The following is a 25357-nucleotide window of genomic DNA, read 5'->3' on the forward strand; positions in this document are numbered from 1 at the left end:
CCGGCCCCAAATCTTGGCTATTATGAAAAGTGCTGCAATAAACATGGGAGTGCAGATACCTCTTTGATATAATGATATCCTTTCTTTTGGGTATATACCTAGTAGTGGGATTGGTGAATCATATGGTACCTCTATTTTTAGTTTTTTGAGGACCCTCCAGACTGTTCTCCATAGTGGTTGTAGTAATTTACATTCCCATCCACAGAGTATGAGGGTTCCCTTTTCTCTACATCCTCGCCAGCATGTGTTATTGCCTATCTTTCGGATGAAAGCCATTTTAACTAGGATGAGATGATATCTCATTGTAGTTTTTGATTTGTGTGTCTCTGGTGATCAATGATGTTGAGCGCCTTTTCATATACCTGTTTGCCATTGTGTGTTTTCTTTTGAGAAATGTCTATTCAGATCTTTTGTCCATTTTTAATTGGATTACTAGATTTTTTTCCTATTGAGTTATTTGAGCTCCTTATATATTCTGGTTATTAATCCCTTGTCAGATGGATAGTCTGCAACTATTTTTTTCTCCCATTCTGTGGGTTGTCTCTTCACTTTGGTCATTGTTTCATTTGCTGTGCAGAAGCTTTTTAACTTGATGTGATCCCATTTTTCCCATTTTTGCTTTGGTTGCCTGTGCTTGTGGGGTATTACTCAAGAAATCTTTGCCCAGCCCAATGTGCCGGGGGATTTCCCCAATGTTTTCTTTTAGTAGTTTCATAGTTTGAGTCTTAGATTTAAGACTTCAATCAATTTTGATTTGATTTTTGTATATGGTGAGAGATGGAGGCCATTTCATTGTTCTGCATATAGATATCCAGTTTCCCAGCACCATTTATTGAAGAGAATGTCCATTCCCTAATGTATGTTCTAGGCAACTTTGTTGAAAATGAGTTCACTGTAGATGTATGGATTTATTTCTGGGTTTTCTTTTCTGTTCCATTGGTCTATGTATCTGTTTTTATGCCAGTACCATGCTGTTTTGGTTACTATAGTGGCTCTGTAGTATAATTTGAAGTCAGATAATGTGATTCCTCCAGTTTTGTTTTTTGCTCAGGATAGCTTTGCCTGACTAACACTTTAATATATATCCATCTAGAGGTTTTCTCTATTCATAAATAAACATAAAATATGTGTGCATATATATATTTAGTCAACATTAAACTAATTAAGTAGTTTTAATATTACTCAAATATTACAACTGTGAGGATAGCCTCCTTTGGAGGTGCCATCAGAAACCTACATTTCAGAACATTTTTGAGGAATACAGGCCATTTAGTTTGCCGAATATCCTTCAGTTTGGTTTTTTTTCTTGTTATTGGTTGTTTTTTTTTTTTGAGACAGAGTCTTGCTTTGTTGCCCAGTGGTGTGATCTCAGCTCACTGCAACCTCCGCCTCCCGGGTTCAAGCAATTCTCATGTTTCAACCTCCCAAGGAGCTGGGACTGCAGGCGCGCGCCACCATGCCCAGCTAATTTTTGTATTTTTAGTAGAGATGGGGTTTCACCATGTTGACCAGGCTGGTCTCGAGCTCCTGACCTCGAGCTCCTGACCTCAAGTGATCCACCCGCCTCAGCCTCCCAAAATGCTGGTATTACAGGTGTGAGCCACTGCACCCACCCTCAATTTGGTTTTGTCTAATATTTCTTCATGATAAGACTCAGGCTTTGCTGCTGCTTTTCTTTTCTTTCTTTCTTTCTTTTTTTTTTTTTTCCTTTTTAGTCTCACTCTGTCGCCCAGGCTGGAGTGCAGTGGCATAGACTTGGCTCACTGCAGCCTTCACTGCCTGGGCTCAAGCAATCCTCCTGCTTTGGCCTCCCAAAGTGCTAGGATTACAGATGTGAGACATCCTGCCAGCTGGCTTTGCATTTTTTTGGCAGAAGTGTTATAAAGTATATTTTTGTCCTTCTCAGCACATCATATGAGAAAACACATAGTGTCAATTTGTGTCATTATTTGTGATTTATGATTAAGTTGGAACCTAACAGTTTTCTCTACTGTAGTGTTACCATTTTTTCCTTTGTAACTTTTTTTTTAGACAGGGTCTCGTTCTACCCAGGCTGGAGTGAAGTGGCACAATCTCGGCTCACTGCAACTTCTGCCTCCCAGGCTCCAATAATCCTCCCATCTCAGCCTCCCAAGTAGCTGGGACTACAGGCACGTGCTACTCAGCTAATTTTTGTATTTTTAATAGAGACAGGGTTTCGCCATGTTGCCTAGGCTGGTCTTGAATTCCTGGATTTCAGTCTTCCAAAGTGCTGGGATTACAGGTGTGAGCCACTGTGCCAGACCTCTCCTTTGTAATTTAAAAGTAATCTGTGAACAAAAAGCAATCTGTGCACATGAAAAGATACTAAGCATCACTACTCATTAGGGAATGCAAACCCAAACCATAATGAGGTACCAATTCACATCCACAAATAGGGCTACAATTTAAAAGACAGACATCAACAAATTGGCAAGGATGTGGGGAAATTGGAACTCTCATCCATTGCTGATGGGATATAAAATGGTGCAGCACCTTCGAAAAACAACTTGGCAGTTCCTCAAAAAGTTAAACATAGGTACCTATGACACAGCAATGCTTCTCCTAGTATACACCCGAAAGAACTGAAAACACATCCCCACAAAAATCAGGAATGTTTATAGCAGTATTACTCATATAGACAAGTGAAAACAAATGTCCATCGATTGATGAATGGATACATAAAATGTCGTATATCCATACAATAGAATATTATTTGGCAATAAAAAGGAATAAAGTGGCCAGGCACAGTGGCTCACACCTGTAATCCCAGCACTTTGAGAGACGGAGGTGGGTGGATTGCTTGAGTCCAGGAGTTCGAGAACAGCCTGGGTAACATGGTGAAACCCCGACTCTACAAAAAAATAAAAATACAAAATACAAAAATTAGGCTGGGTGCAGTGGCAGATGCCTATAATCCCAGCACTCTGAGAGGCTGAGGCGGGCAGATAGCTTGAGTCCCGGAGTTCAAGACCAGCCCGAACAACATGGCAAAACCCTGTCTCTACAAAAAACACAAAAATTAGCTGGGCATGGTGGTGCATGCCTGTAGTCCCAGCTACCCAAGAGGCTGAAGCGGAAGAATGGCTTGAGCTCAGGAGGTGGAGGTTGCAGTGAGTGAAGATTGTGCCACTGCACTCCAGCCTGAGTGACAGAGCCAGACCCTGTCTCAACACAAAAACAAAAACAAAAATTAGCTGGGCACGGTGGTGTGCACTTGTAGTCCCAGGTGCTCAGGAGGCTGAGGCAGGAGGATTGCTTGAGCCCAGGAGGTGGAGGTTGCAGTGAGCTGAGACTGCGCCACTGCACTCCAACCTGGGCGACAGAGTGAAACCTTATCTCCAAAAAGAAAACGGAATGAACTACTAATAAATGCTACAACTTAGAGAACACTGGAAAACATTATGCTAAGTGAAAGAAGCCAGTTACGGAAGACTTTATTGTATGATTCCATTTATGTGAAGTGTTCAAAATAGGTACATTTCTAGAAACAGAAAGTAGATTTGTGGTTGCCAGGGTATAGGGGAAGGAAGGGAATAGGGACTAATACTAATGGGAGAGAGAGACAAAAACATTCTAAAATTAGATTGTGCTGATAGCTGCACAGCCCTTTGAATATACTAAGAAAACATTGAATTGCACATTTTAAATGGTAAGTTTGGATTATATCTCAATAAAGCTGTTTAAACACAAAGAAAGGCCGGGCATGGTGGCTCACACCTGTAATCCCAGCACTTTGGGAGGCCGAGGCAAGTGGATCACCTGAGGTCAGGAGTTTGATACCAGCCTAACCATCATCGTGAAATCTCATCTCTACTAAAAACACAAAAATTAACTGGGCTTGGTGGCGGATGCCTGTAGTCCCAGCTATTCGGGAGGTTGAGATGGGAGAATTGCTTGAACCCGGGAGGTGGAGGTTGCAGTGAGCCGAGGTCGTGCCAGGGCACTCCAGCCTGGGCAACAGAGCGAGACTGAGTCTCAAAAAAACAAAAATAATAACAAAAAACATTCACACAAAGAAAAAATTCTGTGTGGAGGTAAGTTTAAACTATATCAATATTCCGTTTCCTATCAAACTTGCACCTAAAAGTTTTAACATTCACTGATGATTCTTGACTGAATCATTACTGTATTGCAAAATGGTGATTTTTCTATCATTGCTTCTTCATTTACTAGTTGGCATTTTACTATAAGGAAGAGCCATCAAATATATTTTTAAAAATAAAAAATAGGATTATACTCAACATTAATGCTTCATAATTTGCTAATTTAATATTACTCAGTCCTGTGATTCTGTATGTAAATATTTACCAATGTCATCATTTTTAGTGGCTGCTAAGTTTTTTGTTTTTTGAGATAGGGTCTTGCTCTGTCACCCAGGCTGGAGTGCAATGGCATGATCTCAGCTCACTGCAACCTCTGCCTCCTGGGTTCAAGCGATTCTCCTGCCTCAGCCTCCTGAGTAGCTGGGATTATGGGCATGTGCCACCAAGCCTGCATAATTTTTGTATTTTTTAGTAGAGACAGGGTCTCGCCATGTTGGCCAGGCTGGTCTCAAACTCCTGACCTCAGGTGATCCTCCTGTCTCAGCTTCTGAAAGTGCTGGGATTACAGGCGTGAGCCACTGCGCCCGGTCTCTATGAATCTTACTGGAGGATTATTCCTTTAGACAAAAATCACACTGATAAGTCTCTTTAAGATAAGGCCTTCTCTATCTTGGGTACCCCGTGAGGCTGTGGAGGAATAATATCCTTAAGATCCTTAGAAGATCTTTCTCTTCCTGCCATCTTGGATCCTGTGGAGGCCTGCTGGGAATAGGACTTCTAAAAGGAAATATGTCTGGAAGGCTGTGGTCCAAGGCCATTTTTGCTGGCTATAAGCAGAGTCTCTGGAACCAAAGGGAGCACACAGCAGTTCTTCTTAAAATTGAAGGTGGTTTATGCCTGAGATGAAACAGAATTCTATTTGGGCAAGAGATGTGCTTCTGTATACAAAGCAAAGGACACCACAGTGACTCCTGGTGGCAAACCAAACAAAACCAGAATAATCTGGGGAAAGGTAACTCCGGCCTACAGAAACAGTGGCAAGGTTCATGCCCAATTCCAAAGCAATCTTCCTCCCAAGCCCACTGGACACAGAATCTGAGTGATGCTGTACCCCTCAAGGGTTTAAACTGATGAAAAGTCAATAAATAAAAGTGGATTTGTGGGGGGAAAATATCCTTAGAAGTCCTACTGTTAACAGAGTAGGTCTGCAACAAATGCCTGTAGGATCCTTAGGACTACTTCTGCCTGTCTGAAGGATTCTGAGGCACCCGCTTAGGTCTTTCTGATGCTTAATGACTCTGCTTTTACAGTCACAGCTTTGGCTTCATGTTTACCCAGAGACGGTGTGTTCCTGACAGTGCTCTGGAGTTGATCTTTGCCCCGAGGCTTTTTTATTACTTTGACAATTCTTGCTTGGCTGGAAAGATTATCCTGGGCTTTTTATATCTCCTCCAAATTCTGCCTAAAAAACGGAATAATTCTTTCTTTAGCTTTTCTCTCACTATCTGTATCTTAGGATGCAAGGCTCAAAAAAGTCAAACATAACTTCCAACACTCTGCCTGAAAATCCTAGCCAGAGTCATCAGTTAATTAGACCTTTTTTATTTTTCACATTAGTACAGATGAAAGTTTCAGTCCACTGTCCACCACTACATCAGAGTCTCTGTTCCTCCAGATTCCAATAGTGTTTCCCTGAACTTTCCCTTGAGCCTTCGCCCGCAGTCTCCTCAAGGCCCTGCCAGCTTTCCCGCGCAGTCTCACTGAGGCTGTCAGGCGCCTCCCACACACGTTAGGTTCTGCTATGGCAGTGCCTCGCTTCCAGGTACCAAATCCTGTCCCAGGTGTCTGTTGCTGCACAGCAAATGACTTCAAGCTTAGTGGCATAAAACCACAACTATTTTATTATTCTCATGGATTCTGTGGATTAGGAATTCGGACAGGGCATGGAGGAGATGGATTTTCAATGCTCCATGAGGTCTTGGACCTCAACCAGGAAGACTCGGTGCACAGGAGCTGGAACAGCTGAAGTTGGAGAATTCACTTCCAAGATGGTTCTTCCTGCCTATAGCTGCCAGCCTGGCGGGCGTGGCTGGGAGGCTGGCTCAGCTGGGTCTCTTGGCTGGAGCACTACACATGGCCTCTCTGGCATGGCAGCCTCGGGAAATTGGACTTCTTACATGGTGGCTCAGGAGAAAAAGAAGCCAACAGAGGGGTACAGCAGTGATGCAGGACAGGCAAGGCTGGCTCCTTTTGGCAGGGTTTTCCCAGATAAAGCAAGCAGAGAGTGTGGAGAGGAGTGGAGGATGAGAAGCTGGGAAGAAAGCATCTTAGCCATCTATGCATGCGCGTGCACACACACACACACATACACACACACACACACACACACACACACAATCTGTAAGGGCAAACAGGTTTGCTGGGAGTAGCCAGACTCGAGTAAAGACAGATGGTGTAAGTGAGCTGGATGAGGTTGCTCAGCTCTGGAACTTCTCCAGTCTCACTGGAGGCTGGGTATTGTATGTGAAGACTGTCCCATGAGTGGGGGATACATACAGAGGCCACCATGGGGCAGTAGCAGCCAGAAGAGAATGAATGGTGTAAAGGGTTGAATAGTGGCCCCCTCAAGAGAGATATGCCCAAGTTCTGAACCTGTGAATGTGACCTTTTTGGAAATAGGATCTTTTCCCAAATAAAGATCTTAAGAAGAGATCATCCTAGATTAATGGTGAGCCTTAAATCCAGAGACAGGTATCCTTCTAGGAGGAAGGAGAGGGAATTTCAAGACACAGAGACACAGAGGAGAAGGCCATGTGAAGATGGAGGCAAAGACTGGAGGTGCCACTGCCAAGCAACACTGCAGATCGCCTGCAGCTGCCAGAGACTTGGAGAGAGCTTGCCACAGGCCCTCCCTCAGAGCCTCCAGCAGGAACCCACCCTGCTGACACCTTGATTTCAGGCTTCCAGCCTCCACAACTGTGGTGGAATGAATCACTGTTGTTTTGAGCCACCCAGTTTGTTGCAATTTGTACGGCAGTCCTAGGAAAGCTAACAGGCAGTCCAGGTAGGAATGGGTGGTGAGGCAGAAGGGATCTGGAGGCAGGGGGTGTCAAGGGGGCCCAGCGTGTACCCCAACCTAGACCACCCAGCTCTTCCATCACACCGGCCCCTGCCCCTCAATGTTTTGCACACTTTGAGGCCTGATCCAGGGATTTTCCCTTTCCCTGGTGCCACGGCTCAGCACTGCTTCCCCCTCGGGGCTGCATCTTCTCAGGACCCACGACTGCACGGTCTTGAGCCGCAGTGCCTGGTTTCTCTCTTGCACCACCGTTGGTATCTTCTCCCTCCCCTCTCTCTCACCGTCTGCGGAAGTGCTTTGTATACAGTGAGTGCTTAATAAAAGTCACTTTTCTCTCCTCAGAGTCCCCTAACTCTTGCCCCAGCCACTTTCCCTGCTCCAACTGAATCTGTGCCCTAACCTTGTCAGAGACAAGGATAACGTCCCCCATGGCTCCAGTGTGATGGCGTTCCCTCCCCTCCCACACAGCACCCCGGCCCCACGTTCCCCACAGGAGCTTGTGGGGTGATCATTAGCCCATGTGCCTCCTGACCTCACTCCCAGTCACTAATTTGTGTGTAAACTTGGACAAGTCGCTGCACCCTCTGCTCTTTAGTTTCCTCTCAGGTAAAATAAGAGGGTTGAAGGAGACACATTCACCCATGCATTCCTCCACTCGCTGTTGTTTACTAAGACTGTGAGCCATAACTCTGCCTTCAAGGAGCTCTGGTTCTATAGGGTTTTTGTTTTGTTTTGTTTCTTTGAGACGGAGTCTCACTCTGTCACCCAGGCTGGAGTGAAGTGGTGTGATCTCCGCTCACTGCAACCTCCGCCTCCCGGGTTCAAGCGATTCTCCTGCCTCAGCCTCCTGAGTAGCTGGGATTACAGGTGTGCACCACCACGCCCGGCTAATTTTTGTGTTTTTAGTAGAGACGGGGTTTCACCATGTTGGCCAGGCTGGTCTCGAACTCCTGACCTCAGGTGATCCACCCACCTCAGCCTCCTAAAGTGCTGGGATTACAGGCGTAAGCCACTGTGCCCAGCCAAGGTTCTGAGGTTTTAAAGCTGCCACTTTGGAGAATCTGTCCAGGTGCAATGCAGGCATTCCTTCCTTCTGTGTACCCTTTAGGAAGCAGATTTTGGCTCAGAATAAGAAAGACCCTTCTACCAGAAAGGCCCACAAATGGACAGGCTTCCACAGAAAGGGGTGAGCCCCCGGTCTGGAGGAGTCTCTGGGATTGCTTCCAACTCTGGGATCCTGAGATCCTCCGTAAAGGGTTTATTGAGCAGAAGAACCAATTTAACTCTGTTCCCATGAAAATAAACGTGGAGATTTACTTCAAACTCAGCAGCTCTGGTGAGAAGGCTCTCACACAGGTCCAGGTTAGACCCACACAGACTCCACGACCCTCTAAGGCAACTAGCATACAGCAGATGAAGGAAACGATTCAGGTGTCAGAATTGCTTTTATTTTTATCTCCAGTCAGTCACAGACCCCAGGAAGGTGAGGCCAGGGAAGGGAACAGGCACGGACACTGGGGAACTTGCAGGAGCTGAGGCCAGTGGACAACAGGAGTGTCTGGGGTATGGCAGCCGGGCTGTGTCCCTGGAGCTGTCTGCCATCAGGGACTCAGGAGAACGGCTCAGGGAGGGCTCGGGAGGGGGTACACTGTGTCCAAGAGATGCAACCATCGTTCGGCAAAAGTGAACAGTGGCGGCTGATGAGCAGATAGGTCTGGGTAGGTCTGAGGAGAGCTGGGGGCCAGATCCTGCCCCCAACCTCCAGCCACATGGGCCCTCGGTGACTCTCCCAAACCAGGCTCTGTGTTTCCTCAAGCAGCCACCGGAGGGCAGCAAAGTGCTTGTGCAAAATTCCAACCCGCCCAGGAGAGCAGCCAGGACACCTGGGACTTGGCCTCAGGCGGGCCAGGGAGGGAGGCACGGAGCCTGTTGGAAAATGGGTGTCTGTCCCATCCTGACTCCCTCGGGAGGAGGAGTAGGGAATGGAAGAACTAAGATTCCGGAGCTTCCCCAGGTGATAACAGAAGGAGCCATGCGTGTGCCCAGGAATGAGTCCCAGACTCGCACCCTGGCCCCCATCTGCAGCTTCCAGGAGAGGACTTCAAGGGGAGACCCCTCACCTCGTATTCCAGACGATCAGATTCCTGGCTGCCTCCAGCTTTACAAAATCCAGCCCACCCTTTCCTGGGCCCAGCCCCACCCAGTCCAAAAATGTGAGTGGCCTTCAGGCTCCCTTCCTCCTTTACAGCTTGCAACACCTGCTCAGCTGCGGTTTCCTTAATCCTGCATTCCTGTTCCCCCACCCTTCCTCCTTCTGACGCCTCTCCTGGTGTTTCAGGGATCCTCACTGCCTGTATTGGAGATGGAACACATAGTCTTTGGCCCTGACCCTGCTGCCCACACTGTGGTACCCGGGACGCCCCGCTCAGGACCCAGAGTAGGAGGCTGCAGCATCTTCTGCCTGGCCTCCCCAGCTCTGCAAAGAAGCCATTTCTCAAATGGCTGTGATGCGTGTGTGATGTTGTTTATAGCTGAGGACCTGTCCCTCCTCCCCCAAGCTTTTGGCACTCAGCCCTGAATAAGCTTTTAAATCCCCAGTTTTTCTGCAATAACTTATCCCAGGGAGAGGAGAACTTGGACAAGTAGATTCTAGGAAGCATGACCAAGGCTGTCTGACAGTGGCAGGAGAGTGGGGTGCTGGGACTAACCCCTCTGGAACTGAGGCCAGAGATGAGGAGAGGAAACTGAGTGGCTTGGAGGAGAGGAGGTGGAGGAGGGTGGGAACCAGGTGAGGAAGTCAGTGGAGAGAAGTGTTCTGGTGCCTCTCCCACCCTATCCTGGCTATGAACTTCCACGTGGCAGATAGAAAAACTGAATCCCAGACAGCAAGAAACCCTCCCCTAACACCAGGAGCCCGCTGGCGGTGAGGTTAGAACCAGAAACCAGAAATCTTGCCTCCCAGTTCATGTCCGGAGGATAGAAACCTCAGAGCACAAAACCTGGCGAGGGGTTTCAGGAGAGACGGGAGGCCGGGTGGCACTGAGGACAAGAAATCCCCAGGACATCAGGGCCTGACCACCCACCTCTCTGTGTTCTCATTCCAGCCCCCATCCAGGCCCATGGGCAAGAGTGATACCCTGTTTGTGTGAGGCAGCTGTGGGTCTGAACCCCAGGCCCACCACTCGCTAGCCATATGACCTGGGACTCATTACTGAGCCTTTCTGAGCACCTCGGCTTTTCCCTCTGTGACGGACATGAGCGGAGTGCTGTCTCTGGAGGATCACTGCGATGGATTAATTTAGACCAGCACACAGTGGGCATCTCACCCGTGCCCCCAATGCCTTTGCTGCACACACACCACCCGCCAGTTCTTGGCTCCTTTTCTCTTCAAATATCCAAGATGGAACAAAACTTCAAATGCTTCTGCAATATTTCTTGAAAGCTGGGAGTAGGAAGGGTGGGGAGGGATGGGGTTGGGAAGGAACAGCACACCTCGTCACCCTTCCCAGGGCAGACGGAGCTCCCAGCACAGGGGAGAGAGAAGAGGAGGAGGGCGAAGCCAAGGGAGGGTTCTGCTATCCACTCAGAGCTTTCCTGTCTCCACACAGTAACTTTCCACTGGCCTCGAGCTGGCCACTGCACATGCTGGCTGCACGCTCCCCCAGTGTGGCCTCCTGGTTCCCTCCCCACAGGCGCCCCCCTGGGGGTTGGAAGGCTGACGCACACCCTGCCTGAGATCCCAGCCGCCTGGAAGCTGATAAGCAGCCCTGGCCTCATTACATGGGACCAGCTGGAGGGACTGGCCCTGGCTGTTAGCATCAGCTGGATGGCTTCCAAATTGGAGAGATGCAGAGATAAGTGGGGGGGTGGCGGGGGGGCACGTAGGGACTCTGGGCTGAGTGAGCGGCCAGTGAAGCTAGAAGAGATGTGGACTCTGCCAACTACGAAGGCCTCAGGAGGCCTGGCTGGGGACAAGCCAGCAAACAGCAGCTGACAGGAAGGGTTTAGGAAATAAGAGGTGCAGAAGGGACTCCCACACAGCCTCGGGTTAGGGCTGGGACAGAGCAGGGACTCCTTCCAGATGGGGCTGGCCTGGCAGCTAGAGTGATTGCCTCCTCCCCCAGAACATCCAGCCGGAGGGCCCAAGCACACCTCACTCAGCCTCAGGCCTGTGGCAGTAGCCTGGTGGGTGGAGAGAAGCGAGTGAGAGGATGTGGATCTCGGTTCTGCAACCCCAAATGCCTCCCAGGTGGACGCGGGTCTGGGTGGATTGGCTCCCCGGCTCCCACTTCCCTGGGAGCCCCAGGACAGGCCCTCACTGAGGAGCAGGGCCCCCTGCTCTCACCTCCTGCCCCAACAGTGCTCTGTCATGACCTGGGAGGGCCGTTCACAGCGAGCAGCAGACAGCACAGGCTTCAAATCCCTAGAACAAGCTGCTGGTCCCAGAGCCAAGAGAAGATGGGCAGCCTGGGACAGCCATCCTGCCCACTCACTCCACCTGCCCAGCTACGTCCCCCACCCCCTTTCTTACAAAGTGTCAATGCCTGTCCTGCACGAGAAAGACAGGACGACACAGACTGGACGCAGGACCCAAGGCCACATGGTTGTGCAGCCCTAGGAGGAATTGTGGTGGGGGGTCAGGGCTCCGCTGGGCTTCCTGGGTCTCACTCCCGCATTTGAAATCCTGCTAGGCTTCTCCCCGCTGTCCCTTAGGCCCTCAAACCCAGAGGAGCCTTCAGCCTTGACTGTCCCAGTTTGGAAGATGTAATGGGGGGAACAGGGCGGCACAGGGATTGACATGGCCTCGGTTCCTCAGGGTCCCCATGGCGTATGTACAAGCGGCAGAGGGCTGGGCTGGGCTGGGGTAGACAGTGGCCTGGCCACAGCCTGGGTTGGCAGCTAGTTTTATATCTGGTCTTGTAGGAGCGCAGGGGAGGGACAGGGAACCAAGAGGGGTGCATTCTCTGGAGGACGGTGGGGTGGGGAGGGCTCCTCATTCCCGGTTAGTGCCAAAAAGCTGCAGGAAGAAGGTGAAGATATAGATGATGTCTAGGTAAATGTTGAGGGCTCCAAAAATATACTCCTCAGGGCTCAGCGAGTGGCGTCGGTTACCCATCAGCAACTGGGTGTCAAGTGCCAGGAACTGGGAGAAGTGAGGAGAGAGAGAGGGGTCAGAGGCCCAGGCAGTGTGACACTGACTATGGCAGCCCTGGTGCCCCCCTCAGCCCCACCCCCAATTTTATTACCCTCACCTGCTGCCTGGCTGCCCAGTGGCCCTCCTGAGACACCTTCTATCCCTAATTCTGTTCAGCAGCTATTTACTGAGCCTCTGCTATGTGCCAGGCACAGGGATACAGCAGAGAACAAGACAGCCAGGGTCCCTGTCCTCACAGAGCTTCGAGTCTAGAGGAATTGTTAGGATGATGAGTATAACAAGGTTCCAGGCAGCGGTGGGGCTGATAACAAGGAGCCTCACCTATGTGAGTGTGGCAGGGAGTTAGGGAAGGCTTCCTGGGGGAGGGGACCTTCAAGCTGAGGCCTAGACTTCTTGGCCATTCCCTCAGGACCCTGCTCTCAGAGGAAGGCGAATGCTTCAGGTACAAGCAGGGCCCAAGCACTTGTGCTGTACTGACATCAGCCCATCAGTGCTATACCGACATCCCCATCCAGTAAGAATCAGATTCTTCCTACAGGAAGTGAGGCCCAGAGACCTTAAATATTAGCCAAAGGTTACACAGCTGGAAAGTGGCAAAGCCAAGATTTGAACCCGAGCAGTCCAGCTCCAGAGCCCCAGGTGTAACCATTCTGCCCTGCTACTAACAGCACCTGGGGTTAATGCCTTTCCTCCCAGGAAGCAGGCTCTTCCCTGGGGACCTGCTTGGCCTAATGGACTAGGACCAGATTCCCTTTGAGACAGCACTGTGCCACCCCGCTGCCCCTGCCAGGTCTGCCCACTGTATACAGTGGCTCCTACCCCTCCCCACCTATCTTTCCTCTGGGCTCCAAGCCTAGGGAGCAGAACCCTTGAGAAGTAGAATATGAAATTTGGCAGGCGTGGTGCGCTTTTCTGGAGAAAGAGGCCAAAATGTCCACCAGAATCTCAAAGGTGATGAAGCACTGATCCACATAGGATTGGAATTGGGTTTTTTTTTTGTTTTGTTTTGTTTTGTTTTTTGAGACAGAGTTTCACTCTTGTTGCCCAGGCTAGAGTGCAATGGTGAGATCTTGGCTCGCTGCAACCTCCGCCTCCTGGGTTCAAGCGATTCTCCTGCCTCAGCCTCCCGAGGAGCTAGGATTGCCGGCATGCACCACCACACCCAGCTAATTTTGTATTTTTAGTAGAGACGGGGTTTCTCCATGTTGGCCAGGCTGGTCCCGAACTCCTGACCTCAGGTAATCTGCCTGCCTCGGCCTCCCAAAGTGCTGGGATTACAGGCGTGAGCCACCATGCCCGGCCCGGGATTGGAATTATTTTACATTGATTCACATTCTTGTTAACTGGGCTCTTCGGTCACTTGTGTATGAAAGGCATGTTCCCTGGGTCCTCTGAAACTCATTCATTATACAATAAATATGTATGGGGCGACAGCTGCATGACAGGGACTTGCTGAGAGTGGAAGAGACAAGAAACACAAAGCCATGCCTGCCTTGGGGAAGCTCACAGCGTCATGGGGGACACTTACAGGTCATTACAAGAAAATCCACGAAATGCACAATTAGGACTGTGAAGGAAGGAGCTACTGATTGGGCCAGAGGAAGGTGACCCAGGAGAGGTGGCATTTCACCTGAGGCTTAAGTAGGAGTTTGCTAGCTAGGAAGGCCTAGGGAAGCCTGGGAGGCCTGACTGGTGTTGTGTGAAGAGCGGAGAACTCGGCCAGGCAGGAACTATGGGAGAAGTAGATAGAGGAGGAAGGGGTTGGGGCCTGCCCTTGCAGCTTGCATTCTGCTCGGTAGGCAGGGGTCATGCCCAGTTCCCTTTCCTTCACCCGCCATGGACTCCTTGACTCCTAAGACCCAGACTTTAGAGTTGCTATAGATGCAGCCCTGTAGAATCTTAGTTGAATCCCAGCTCCGGTGCAATGCGCCCCCATGCCCAAGAGGCCAGGGCTCCAACAGGGAGCAATTCCAGCACACAGGACATTGAGGCAGGGCCACCCTCAAAGTTGGGGAGGTGGGGGCAATTATGAGCACAGGCTTGAAAGTCAGATCCACTTGGACTGCAGGCTCTGCTCTACCACTCATTAGCTGTAGGACCTGGCTGGGCAGAGCATTTAATCTCTTTGGGCCTGTGAGTCCCTATGTGTAAAAAGGAGATGAGCGTGCCTGCCTCCTGAGGTTGTTGTGAGAATGAGATAATGCATGCAAGGGGCCTGGCACGGTGCCTGACACATGGTAAGCACTTAATGAATGCTTGCTATTATATTAATGTGGTTTTGTTGTTATTATCTGCAGAAGGAGAGGTGCCCTCTTGAGGACGTGCACACACTGCTGATGAGACTCAGGTGTCTCTTGCGTCTCATCAGGGAGGCAGCACTGTTCCTTGGGGAGCTCAGTGGCCTTAACAGAGCGAAAATGGGGAGCCATGGCCAGAGCTGAGAGGAGCCCTGTGCAGGATGTGTCAGGCTCCTGAGCTCAGAGGCACTGAGGAAAGGGCACTCCAGACAGGAACAGGAGTTGAAATGCCTGGGTTTGAGACCCGGCTCCATTGCTCAGTAGCCAAGTCATCCACTTGACCTCAGTGTCCTCGTCTACAAAATGGGATAGTTGCAATGCCCACACCACGGTGTGGTTTTGAGGGTAGATTTATGACAGTGTATGTGGCATCCACTATTTGTATTTTTGAGTATGATTTCTCTCCATTCCGCTCTGCTCCTTCTGTGTTTGATTTGGATTCCCAAGCACATTTTCCTTCTGCAGAGAGAATGAGCAGGCAGAAGGCCCAGTGCAAAGGCTTTGGCCACTTGGCGGTCACAGCTGCCAGCATCAGTTCATAAACTGCTGACCTGCCTAATCCATCAGTAGCTTGCTTGGTTGATTTCTCAGAGCCTGGTCACTCCTAGGTGAGCTAATGAAATTGAGTCTCTTAACTTGGAAGGCTTGGATCTGTCCAGCTCTGGGGGTGGCCCTTCTGAGAAGCACCCATGCAGGAGACCCCCTAGAGCAGCCAGCTGGTTTTTCTCTTGGAGAGAGGAGGAATGAAATGATTTCAGCCCCAGCCCTTGGTCCATGCACACAGATGCTTATCTATGTGGTGTTCTCTGGGATGGCCTGCTTCAAATTTCAACCCCACTGCCCAGTATGACCCATCACTGCCACCTCATGCCTGGGAGTCAACCAAAGTCTTTTCATTCATTTATTCCCAACAATATTTGCTGAGCACCTGCTATGTTCCAGAGAACTTGCCCTCATAGAACTGACAGTCTAACGAGGGCAAAAGACATGATCAGAGAGATTCTGCATGGCAGTGCATTCATTTACAGGGGAAGTCATCTGCTGCTATCTCCTTGGAGATGGAAAGCATTGTTAACTAATGTCTTGGTTGAGAGCAGTTATCTTGGTTATAGTTAACATCTTAGTGGGTAGCTGGGATCTTGGCTGAGAGCTAGCAACCGAGTTGACTGCAAACCCCTAAAAGGAGGGCAGGTACTTGAGTTAGTGGCCAGCTGAACAGGAGACTCTGCAGGAGGAGCACTTGGGATGGGGCAGGAGGCCCCCAGGGACAAGGATGCTATTAAGTTACATCTGAAGAGTCTTTCCCTAGACCAACACTTGATCTCTCATCTCCCTCTCCCCATTTGCCCTGGGAGGTGGATGTCCTCATGGTCTTACACATGAGGAAAGGAGTCTGAGAGCTGAGTGATTTGCTGATGGCTGCTTCTCAAGTGTCGTCTCCTACACTGGAGGAGATGGGGGAGGAGTGGGCTTGCAGGGAGGGAGGGAGCATGTGCAGGGGGCAAACTTCCCCACCTCACCTTACTGGCCAGCGCTAAACCTCGCCGGGGCCCCCAGCCTCACATTTGGCCTGACCCTGCCGTATCTGGGGCCCAGGCTTATGTCTGTTGTCCTCCCTGAATGTGGCCCCAGAGGTGACACTGAGGGGCTCTGGGCAGTGCATGCCATGGAAAGGCCAGCTCAGAGCCACCCGCAGGCAGGCACTGAATACAAAAAGCTGGGGTTGCAATGTGTTGAATCAGCTTAAACAGTGACACGTGGACTGTGTCTGTCCTGCAGAAATGCCAGTGTGACGGCGCGTGGAGGCAACCCCCAGGCTGTTGTTTGCAGCATTGGTTCTAACAGTGAGATGCTGAAACAACCCAAACTCTACCAACACGGGGGTGGTTAAATAAACTCTGGGCAGCAGTGCTGAGGTGGAAACATCTGTGACAGACGCTACTGTGAGAAAAAAGCAAGTTGCGAAAAATCCGTATCGTATGATCCCATAAAACTATACATGTCAGAGGAGCCAACATAGCAAATATCTATGAAATGCACAAAGAAAGGTCTGGAAGGAGAGATAATTCAGGGTTCCTGCTGGGGAAAGAAGTGAGGGACACGATCAAAATGACATTTGCTTTTTTCTATATTTAAGATTTTCCAAAAGTGAAATATGTGAATAAATGTATTCACATATTATATAATTAGAAGTTTAAAATAGAAGGGTTAAAATAGCACAAAAGAAGAGTTCATGAACTCTTTCACTCAATTCTCACCATAAGCCTCTGCAGCAGGTGTCTCACTATCAGCTCCATCATTTGCTGAGGACACTGAGGCAGAGACAGTGTAAGTGACTTGCCCATGTCACACAGCCCAGGGACAGCTAGAGGGTGAGCTTGGGCTTTGGGGAGTCTTTGGAGAAGAGACTACCAGCCATATGTCCAGGTGCACCGGCTGGGCTGCAGGGGAGTGTGAGGGGGTGAGGGAGGGAAGAGAGACCATTGAGTGAAGATCTGGGGCCCATTTCTTGCCTGATACCAATAGAAGATATTTCTCTCCATTGACCTGGGTGTCAAAAATTTAGATGGCATAGACAACATTTGCACCCCCAGGAGGGCCACCAAAAGAACAGGGTCTGGCAGGCATTCGAATCAGAAAGCCTGGCCCAGGGTGAAAGGTGGGTAGTGTATGAAAGTGCATTAATGACACACGATTATCTATCAACTTTTTAAAAAGTAGGCCAGGTGCAGTGGTTCACGCCAGTAATCCCAGCACTCTGGGAGACCAAGGTGGGCAGATCGCCTGAGGGCAGGAGTTCGAGACTAGCCTGGCCAACATGAGGAAACCCCATCTCTACTAAAAATACAAAAATTAGCTGGGCGTGGTGGTGGGCACCTGTAATCCCAGCTACTTGGGAGGCTGAGGGAGGAGAATCGCTTGAACTCGGGGAGGTGGAGGTTGCAGTGAGCCAAGATCATGCCACTGCACTCCAGCCTGGGCAACAGAGTGAGACTCTGTCTCAAAAAAAAAAAAAAAAAGAAAGAAAGGAACCAGGAGACAAGGTAGGCTTCAATAGCCTGTCGCAGTAAGTGGAATAAAATATTTTGCATGAAAGAACCATATGTGGTCATACGAGAAAGGGCATGAGTCCAGTATAATACAGTGCTTAAGATCATAGGCTGGGGAGTCCCACAAACCTGGGTTCAAATCTTGGCTCAGACCTTAGGTAACTTACTAACAGGTAAGAGTTACTGATCACTGACCACACACCAGGCACTAAGTGCTTTACATATATGAATGCATCCAAATCACAGCCACCTATGAGGGAGTTACTGTTCTTGTCCCCATTTTACAGCTAAAGAAACTGAGGTACAAAGACATTACGTAACTTGGTGAGTCCACACAGCTAGAATGTGGCAGAGAAGGGCTTTGAGACTTATAGTGAATGATAACCTTGTCATTTAGATCACCAGATTTTGAAGCCAGGCTAAATCTGGTGACCTAAATGATAAGGTTATCATTTACCATAAGAGTAAAAGCTGTCATCGATTGAGAATTGCCATGTTCCAAGTGTGAGGAGGCTGTTTTCCCTTCATTTGTTACCCTATTCATCCATTACAACAGCCTGCTGAGACAGGTGGGTGAGCCCTATTTTAAAGACGAGGCCGGTGAGGCAGAGCGGTCAAGTCGTTTTGCCCAAGGTCACAGAATGGTAGGAGGAGCCTTGAATGTGACTTGGTGGGGGGGCACTGGCCAGCTGCAGAGCCCCCTCCCCACTCCACACACCTACTGGCCCTGCCAGTGCCTCTTCCTGGCTCTGCTCTGAAGAACCAGGTCCTGGATACGGAAGCAGAAGTTCCTTTCTGCCCCCAGGCAGGTGTGGAGCTGCCTCTGCCTCCCCTCCCTCAGTCCGCCACCCCAGGGCTTCTCCACCTCCTCCTGTCAGGTTTGAGCAGAGTGTGGGCTGGGGTATGAGTGCCTCAGGAGTGAGACAGGCAGGCCTCAGGAGGGGCCTGCACATTCTCCCCTGAAGGAGCAATCACTGATCAGTCCGCCCACCTCAGGAGGAACCCACGCCACTTCCAGGTTGTCTGGGTGAGGCGTGGGGAGGGGGTGCGAGGAGGCCTCAGGGTAGGCATTGGGACTGTTTCAGCGGCAGAGGGTGGGTGACCTAACAGAGAAGGTTCTCACTGGCTCCTTCAGCTTCACGTAATGCATTGAGGGAAAAGGGCCTCTAGGCTCTGAATGGAACGAAGATAATTCTAAAAGTCATGCCTCAGCCTTGGATTTGTGTGGCCATTTTAACTTTTCGAAGTGTTTTCCTAATTGTGAGGAAGGTAGAGCATATATTGCCGTCCCACTAGAAAAGCAGGGTGAGGGGTTGGGGTAGACGGGCGTATTTTTCTTAAATCCCTTCGACACTGTGGGTCTGGCCCAGACTGGTCATGGTGTGTGTATGTGTGCAAATGCGTGTGGGTATGTGTGTGCCTGTGTATATACTTGTGTATGTGTGTATGTATGTATATGTGTGCGTATGTGTATATATGTGTGTGTGAGTGTGAGTGTGCACGTGTGTGTGTGTATGTGTGTGCATGTGTGTGAGTGTATATATATAAGTGTATGTGGGTATATGTGTGTGTATATGTGTGCATGTGAGTGTATGCATGTGCATGTGTGTATATGTGCATGTGTGTATGTGTATATGTGTATGTCTACGTGCATGTAAGTGAATGTGTGTGCATGTGTATATGTGCATGTGTGCATGTGTATGAGTGTATATATGTGCATGTGTATATGCGCATGTGCGTGCATGTGAGCACGTGTGTGCATGTGTATATGTATATGTGTGCATATGAGTGTGTATATGAGTGTATGTATGTTCATGTGTATATATGTGCATATGTGCATGTGTGCATATGTGTGTGTGCATGTGAGTGCATATGTGCGCATGTGTATGTGTGCATGTGTATGTGTGCATGTGTGCATGAGTGCATATGTGTGCATGTGTGTATATGTGTATGTTTGTGTATGTGTGCATGTGAGTGTGTACGAGTGTATGTGCATGCGTATATATGTGCGTATGTGTGCATATGTGTACATACGAATGTGTGTGCATGTTTGTATGTGTGCGTGTGTTTGTGTGTATATGTGTGCATGAGTGTGCATGTGTATATGTGTGCAGGTGAGTGTATGTGTGTATATGTGTATGTGCATGTGTGTGTATATGTGCATGTATGTATGTGTGCATGTGAGTGTATGTGTGTGCATGTGTGTGTATAGGTGAGTGTATGTGCATGTGTGTATAGGTGCGTGTATTTGTGTGCATGTGTGTGCGTGTATATGTGTATGTCTGTGTGCATGAGTGCATGTGTGTGTATGTGTATATGTATGTGTGTATATGTGTGCATGTGTGCACATGTGTGTATGTGCATATGTGTATATGTATGTGCGCGCATGTGTGCATGTATGTACGCGTGTGTATGTACATGTGTGCATGTGCATATATGCGCGTGTATATGTGTGCAAGTGTGTGTATGAGTGTATGTGCATGTGTGTATATGTGTGCATGAGTGTATGTGTGTATATGTGTGCATGTGAGTGTATGTGTGTACGTGCATGTGTCTGTGCACATGTGTGTGAATGTGTGTGTATGTGCATATGTGTGTGCATGAGTGCATGTGTATATGTGTATGTGTATATGTGTGCATGTGTGTATGTATGTGCATGTGTGCATATGTGTGCATGTGACTATGTGTATATGCGAGTGTGTGTGTATGTGTGCATATATGTGAATGTGTATATGCGCATGTGTATGTGTGTCTATGTGTGCATGTGAATGTATGTGCATGCATGCGTGTCTGTGTGCCTGTGAGCACATGTGCGTGTGTATATGTGCATGTGTATGTTTGCCTGTGAGTGCATGTGTGTGTGCATGTGTATGTGCATGCATGTATATATGCATGTGTATGTGTGTATGTGCATGTGCGTATATGTGTATGTGTGTATAAGTATCCATGTGACTGTGTGTATGTGCATGTGGGTAGATGTGTGTATATGAGTGTGTATGTATGTGTGCATGTGGGTATGTGCGTGTGTATATGTGAGTTTATGTGAGAATGTGTATGTGCTGTGTGTATATGCGTGAATGTGAGTGTGTGTCTCTCTCTCTGGAAGTGCTGTCTTGGCTTCAGCACATGCTCAGCTTCAGCAGCAGATGCCTCAGGCAGTTCCCTGTCAGCTCTGAGGTCTCAGCCCTGCTTTCCTTCCAGAGACTGAGGACAGATAGCTCTATGTCTCTCCATAGTGGTCAACATCAGAACTGGAGGTCCAGCACCCCTACTGAGCATCTTCCTATCCCAGCTCTGTTCATCCAAATGCCATTAGGCTTGCAGCATTCAGTACTGACCATGCACAGTCTCCCTGCCCCCACCCACCCCAGCTCTGGGACACTGCAGTGACCTCCTAAATGGTCTCCCAGCCTCTGGTCTGTCCACTCAGCTTCTCACTAATCTTCCTTAAAGCACGACAACTGTGATGTTTCTTAGCAACTGTCAGTGGTTCCCAAGGTCCTCAAATCGGCCAGGCTGGGCAGGGAGTGAAGAGGTCTATTCCCACTGGGCCCATCACCTAATTTCTAATGTCCTATGCCTCATTCCTTCCCGAGGACTCTGGGACTTGGGCTCTCGATTTAGGGGGCTCAGAGACCTTAGCTTCCCCAAGGAAGGACCAACTCTGAGATGCGGCAACCTGTCTCAAGTCCCGTGGGCCCTGGAGTCTCAGCTGCGGCTAGAAGCCAGCTGTAGGCATGTGCCCCCACCTCATTCCCTGCCCCATCACGCCAGCCCGGCCTGACCCTCATGCTCCCTGTGTGACTTTCCATGAGTTTCTACAGAAAAGCACCCAAAGAGAGGGCACTAGGGGGAATGGGAGGATTCGGCCACTCTGAGGTCAGGGCTGTTCAGCTGGCTCACCCACTTCTACTGGCATATTTGGGTTCTGGCATCCAGTGAGGGGTCTGGGGTAGGGGTGAGGCCAAAAACCCAAGGCTCCCTGAGAATGTACTAAGGCTGACATGGGTGAGGCCTAGGAGGGGCCTGTTCCTCAAAGCTGGACCAGAGCCCTGAGAAACCTTGCCTCCCATCCCCTCAGGTGCTGCCCCCTCCACTGGGCGGCCCTGCCCTCAAAGATGGCAGAATCTCAAGGGAGGTGCTGATGTTTCTGGGAGAGAAACTGGATTCTCGAAGCTGGATTCTCACAGCGCTTCCAAAGCTCAGGTTGGTGGGAGTTGAGGGGCGGGTCTCCCTCGGGATCTGGGGCCTCCTCCTCCACTTCTTTTCACCCCACTCTCGCACAGTCTCCTCAAGGCGGCACACGTGGCAGGGACGCCTGCATGCAGTGTGTAGTGTGCAGCTCTGCTCGGCTGTAGGGCTGGGAGTGGCCCCCACTGTGCTGAGAATTCCCCAAAGGGTATGGTGGGAGATGGCAGGATGGGCAGATGAGAGACTAGGGGGTGCTGGGTGCTGGTTATGGGACACACTGGAGCTAGGGGACCACAGAGTCTGCAGTCCTGAGGGTCAGGACGAGGTCAGCATGTTCCTGAGTTCGAGTTAATGGGAGGGTAAAGGGATTTAGTTATGGGGCTGGGCCTCTGAGGGCCTTCATCTACCTGAAACTGAGAGGAGGGAAAGGGAATGAGTCTCAAAGCCCCTCTCATCAACATTCCCCTGCCCATGGGCCCCAGGGGAGCTGCAGATGAACATGGGCAGGGGATGGAGCCAGGGGAACTGGCCTGTGCTCTCCATTGTTGTTTCTATAACCTGCAGGATGATCCCGACCAGGGACCTTTGAAGTGTTGATCTCCTAATAAGATAATTGGCACTGCAGTTCCCCCTCTCCTGTGACTCACAGAAGACTGATGGGCAGTGCTGAATTCAACCACACAGCCTGTGGGTTCTCTGCCTTGCTCTGATTGTACCTCTGTGGGCCTGGCCCTGGCCCCTGCCACACCTCTTGGGGATCCGTTCATGCCACAAACATCTCCTGGGCACGTACTATGTACCAGTCCCTGTTCTGGGCATGGGGGCTGCAGTGATGAACAAGCCAGACTACAATCCCTGCCCTTAAGGAACTTAGATTCTGCTGGAGGGAGACAGACAATGAGCAATACATCAAGAAAAACAGACAGTGTGTCAGAATGAGATGCACTACAGAGAGAGGGAAATAGAGTAGGGAGGAAGAGGGAGGGACAGAGCTGCACACACTTGAAGGATGGGAGAGAGGACTATGAGCAGTCCCTAAGAACAGACAGAGGCAGGTGCAGAGGCCCTGGGTTTGGAGAGAGCCTGCCATGATCACGCAGCACGAGGCCAGTGTGGCTACAGCAGAGGAGAGTGGGGAGGTCAGAGAGGGCCTGCAGGCTGTGGGAAGCGATTGCGGGATGCTCAACAGAGGAACAAGGGTACCTAACACTCCAGCTGCTGTGCCCCGCATAGACACAGGGCATAGCGGCAGCCTGCAGGAGGCCATGGCAACAATCAACCCAGGCTGGAGGCTATGGGGGCTGGGACAGGGAGTAGCCATGAGGGTAGAGATAAGTTGTCAGATTCTGGATAGGATTAGGGGCCACAGCATTGATCTGGGGTGTGATGTGGGTGATGAGGAGAGGGGAGGAGTGGAAGGTGTCACCAAAGCATTTGTTCTGAGTTACAGGAAGATGGGGAAGGCTTTGGGAAAAGCAGGCATCCCGGGGAAGGGGCAGGAGCTTGGTTTTATACATGTGAAGTCCGAGGTGCCTATGAGCCTTCCTCATGCAGACCCTCATTAGGCAACCGGAAATTCTAGTCTGGAATTCAAGAGAGAGATCCAGGCTAGAGATGTAAATGTTAGAGTAATCATCATAAAATATCGCATTCGAAGCTTTGAGGCTGCCTGAGGCCCTGAGAGAGCAGGGTAGAAAGAGAAGAGTTGGCCCTTTGCAGGATCAAGAGGGCTGTAGAAAAGCCTGGGCGATTGGTGGCCTGGACACCAAGGGACGAAGATGCTTTGGGGAGGGTGGTGGAGGGAAGGAACGGTTGTATCCAATATTTCTGGGAGTCCATCAATATTAGGACTGAGTTTGGGTCCCTGGATTTAGCTACACGGAGGTCCCTGAAACCTGGATGAGAGTGTGTTTAAGAGGATCAAGAGAGAATGGTCGGGCACCGTGGTTCACGCCTGTTATCCCAGCACTTTGGGAGGCTGAGGAGGGTGGATCACGAGGTCAGGAGATCAAGACCATCCTGGCTAACACGGTGAAACCCCATCTCTACTAAAAATACAAAAAATTAGCTGGGCGTGGTGGTGGGTGCCTGTAGTCCCAGTTACTCGGGAGGCTGAGGCAGGAGAATCGCATGAACCCGGGAGGTAGAGCTTGCAGTGAGCTGAGATCGCGCCGCTGCACTCCAGCCTGGGCGACAGAGCAAGACTCCGTTTAAAAAAAAAAAAAAAAAAAAAAAAGACTCTGTGCCAGCCCCTTAACACCTAGGGCTTCAGATGTGGAAAGTGAGTCTTACAGCACCAGGGCTGCCTGCCCCCACTCCCTGGCCAGATTGTGGTGGAGATGCAGGGAGGTAACAGGTGCGAAAGTGCTTTGTAAAACATGAAGGGTAGAACAGAGGGTGGGGACTATTGCTATTATTTTAATAGCACTAGGGCTTATCAAACAAATTTAAGGGATTACTATTCACCCAGCCTTACTTGCATGCATGACTCCCTCGGGTGGTTCACACACTCACTGTGACCTGATCCACGGGAAGCCAAGTAAACTACCTGGCCGGCCCCCATGGGTGCTCCCTGCCTCCAACATCACCAGCCTGTCTGCCCTGGCTTGACCCCTCTTCTGTCCCCTGCAAATGCCTCCCTCTAGGGCCTCCAGGTGCTGTTGCCCAGACTAGCTCTCCCGAATGTGGCCCTCCTCTTTCTCTCCTAATCCAATTCCCCACCACATCCTTTGAAATCTCTCTTTAGGAAGTATTGCCTGGAGGGAAGAGCATGGTGCGGGGTCTGAGAAAAGTTAGTCTCTTCAGGTGACCAGGCTCCCAGTTTACCCAGGATTTAAGGGCTCCTCAAGAAGTGGGGCTTTCAGTGCTGAAACTGGGGAAGTCCTAGGTAGCCTGGAATAAGCTGACACTTTAGTCTTGATCAAGGCCACATCGACCCATTATCTTGCCGGGAAACCACGGACAAATAATTCCATTTCTCTGGAGTTCAGTTTTCTCATCTGTAAGAAGAGGGCTGGGAGTTTCACTAGATCCCAGCCCTCCAGTTCCAAGCCTGGAGGTCATTTATTCATTCTACAATACTGGCTGAGTGCTACTCTGCACCATGCACTGCACTCTCCCTGCTGACCAGGCATCTGGGCAGCCACGCTGCACATCACACACAGTATGTGCTCTATAAAGACCTGTGGAAAGGACACATGAATGAACCTGCCACACCCCCCCCTCAGGCTTGATCCCTATCCAAATCCCCCAAAACCCCTGCTCACTGCTCTCTCCCCATCCCGTCCCCCATTTCAGCCCCCCAGCCTGTCGCCCACAAGCCTCCGGAATCTGGACTAAGCTGCAACTCTGGCCACTTGTATTGAGCTGAACGTTCCAGCTAGGGAGGGGAGAGTCTGGTCACTGCTTCCATTGTCAATAAATGTTGACCTTGAATGCCTTCCCAAGAGGATGTCACCAGTACAAGCTTGCCCACCTGGGTGGGTCCTGGAACACGATCACATTCGGGTGCGTGGAGCCCA

The 25357-nt window shown here is 50.0% G+C and overlaps 1 protein-coding gene and 1 pseudogene across 1 annotated transcript in view; one reads left to right on the plus strand and one right to left on the minus strand.

Moving 5' to 3' along the window:
• The first annotated feature begins 4787 nt into the window (after nucleotides 1-4787).
• Nucleotides 4788-5190, plus strand: LOC102139868 (large ribosomal subunit protein eL33 pseudogene; annotated as a pseudogene).
• A 3379-nt stretch (nucleotides 5191-8569) lies between these two features.
• Nucleotides 8570-25357, minus strand: part of FAIM2 (Fas apoptotic inhibitory molecule 2) — a 34368-nt gene continuing 17580 nt past the window's right edge. The window contains exon 12 of the mRNA XM_005570790.5: nucleotides 8570-12286. Coding sequence (XP_005570847.1) covers nucleotides 12137-12286 — 150 coding nt within the window. The 3' untranslated portion in view covers nucleotides 8570-12136. The remainder of the gene's footprint in view (nucleotides 12287-25357) is intronic.

The sequence above is a fragment of the Macaca fascicularis genome, chromosome 11 (genome assembly GCF_037993035.2).
Source record: "Macaca fascicularis isolate 582-1 chromosome 11, T2T-MFA8v1.1".
Lineage (NCBI taxonomy): Eukaryota > Metazoa > Chordata > Mammalia > Primates > Cercopithecidae > Macaca > Macaca fascicularis.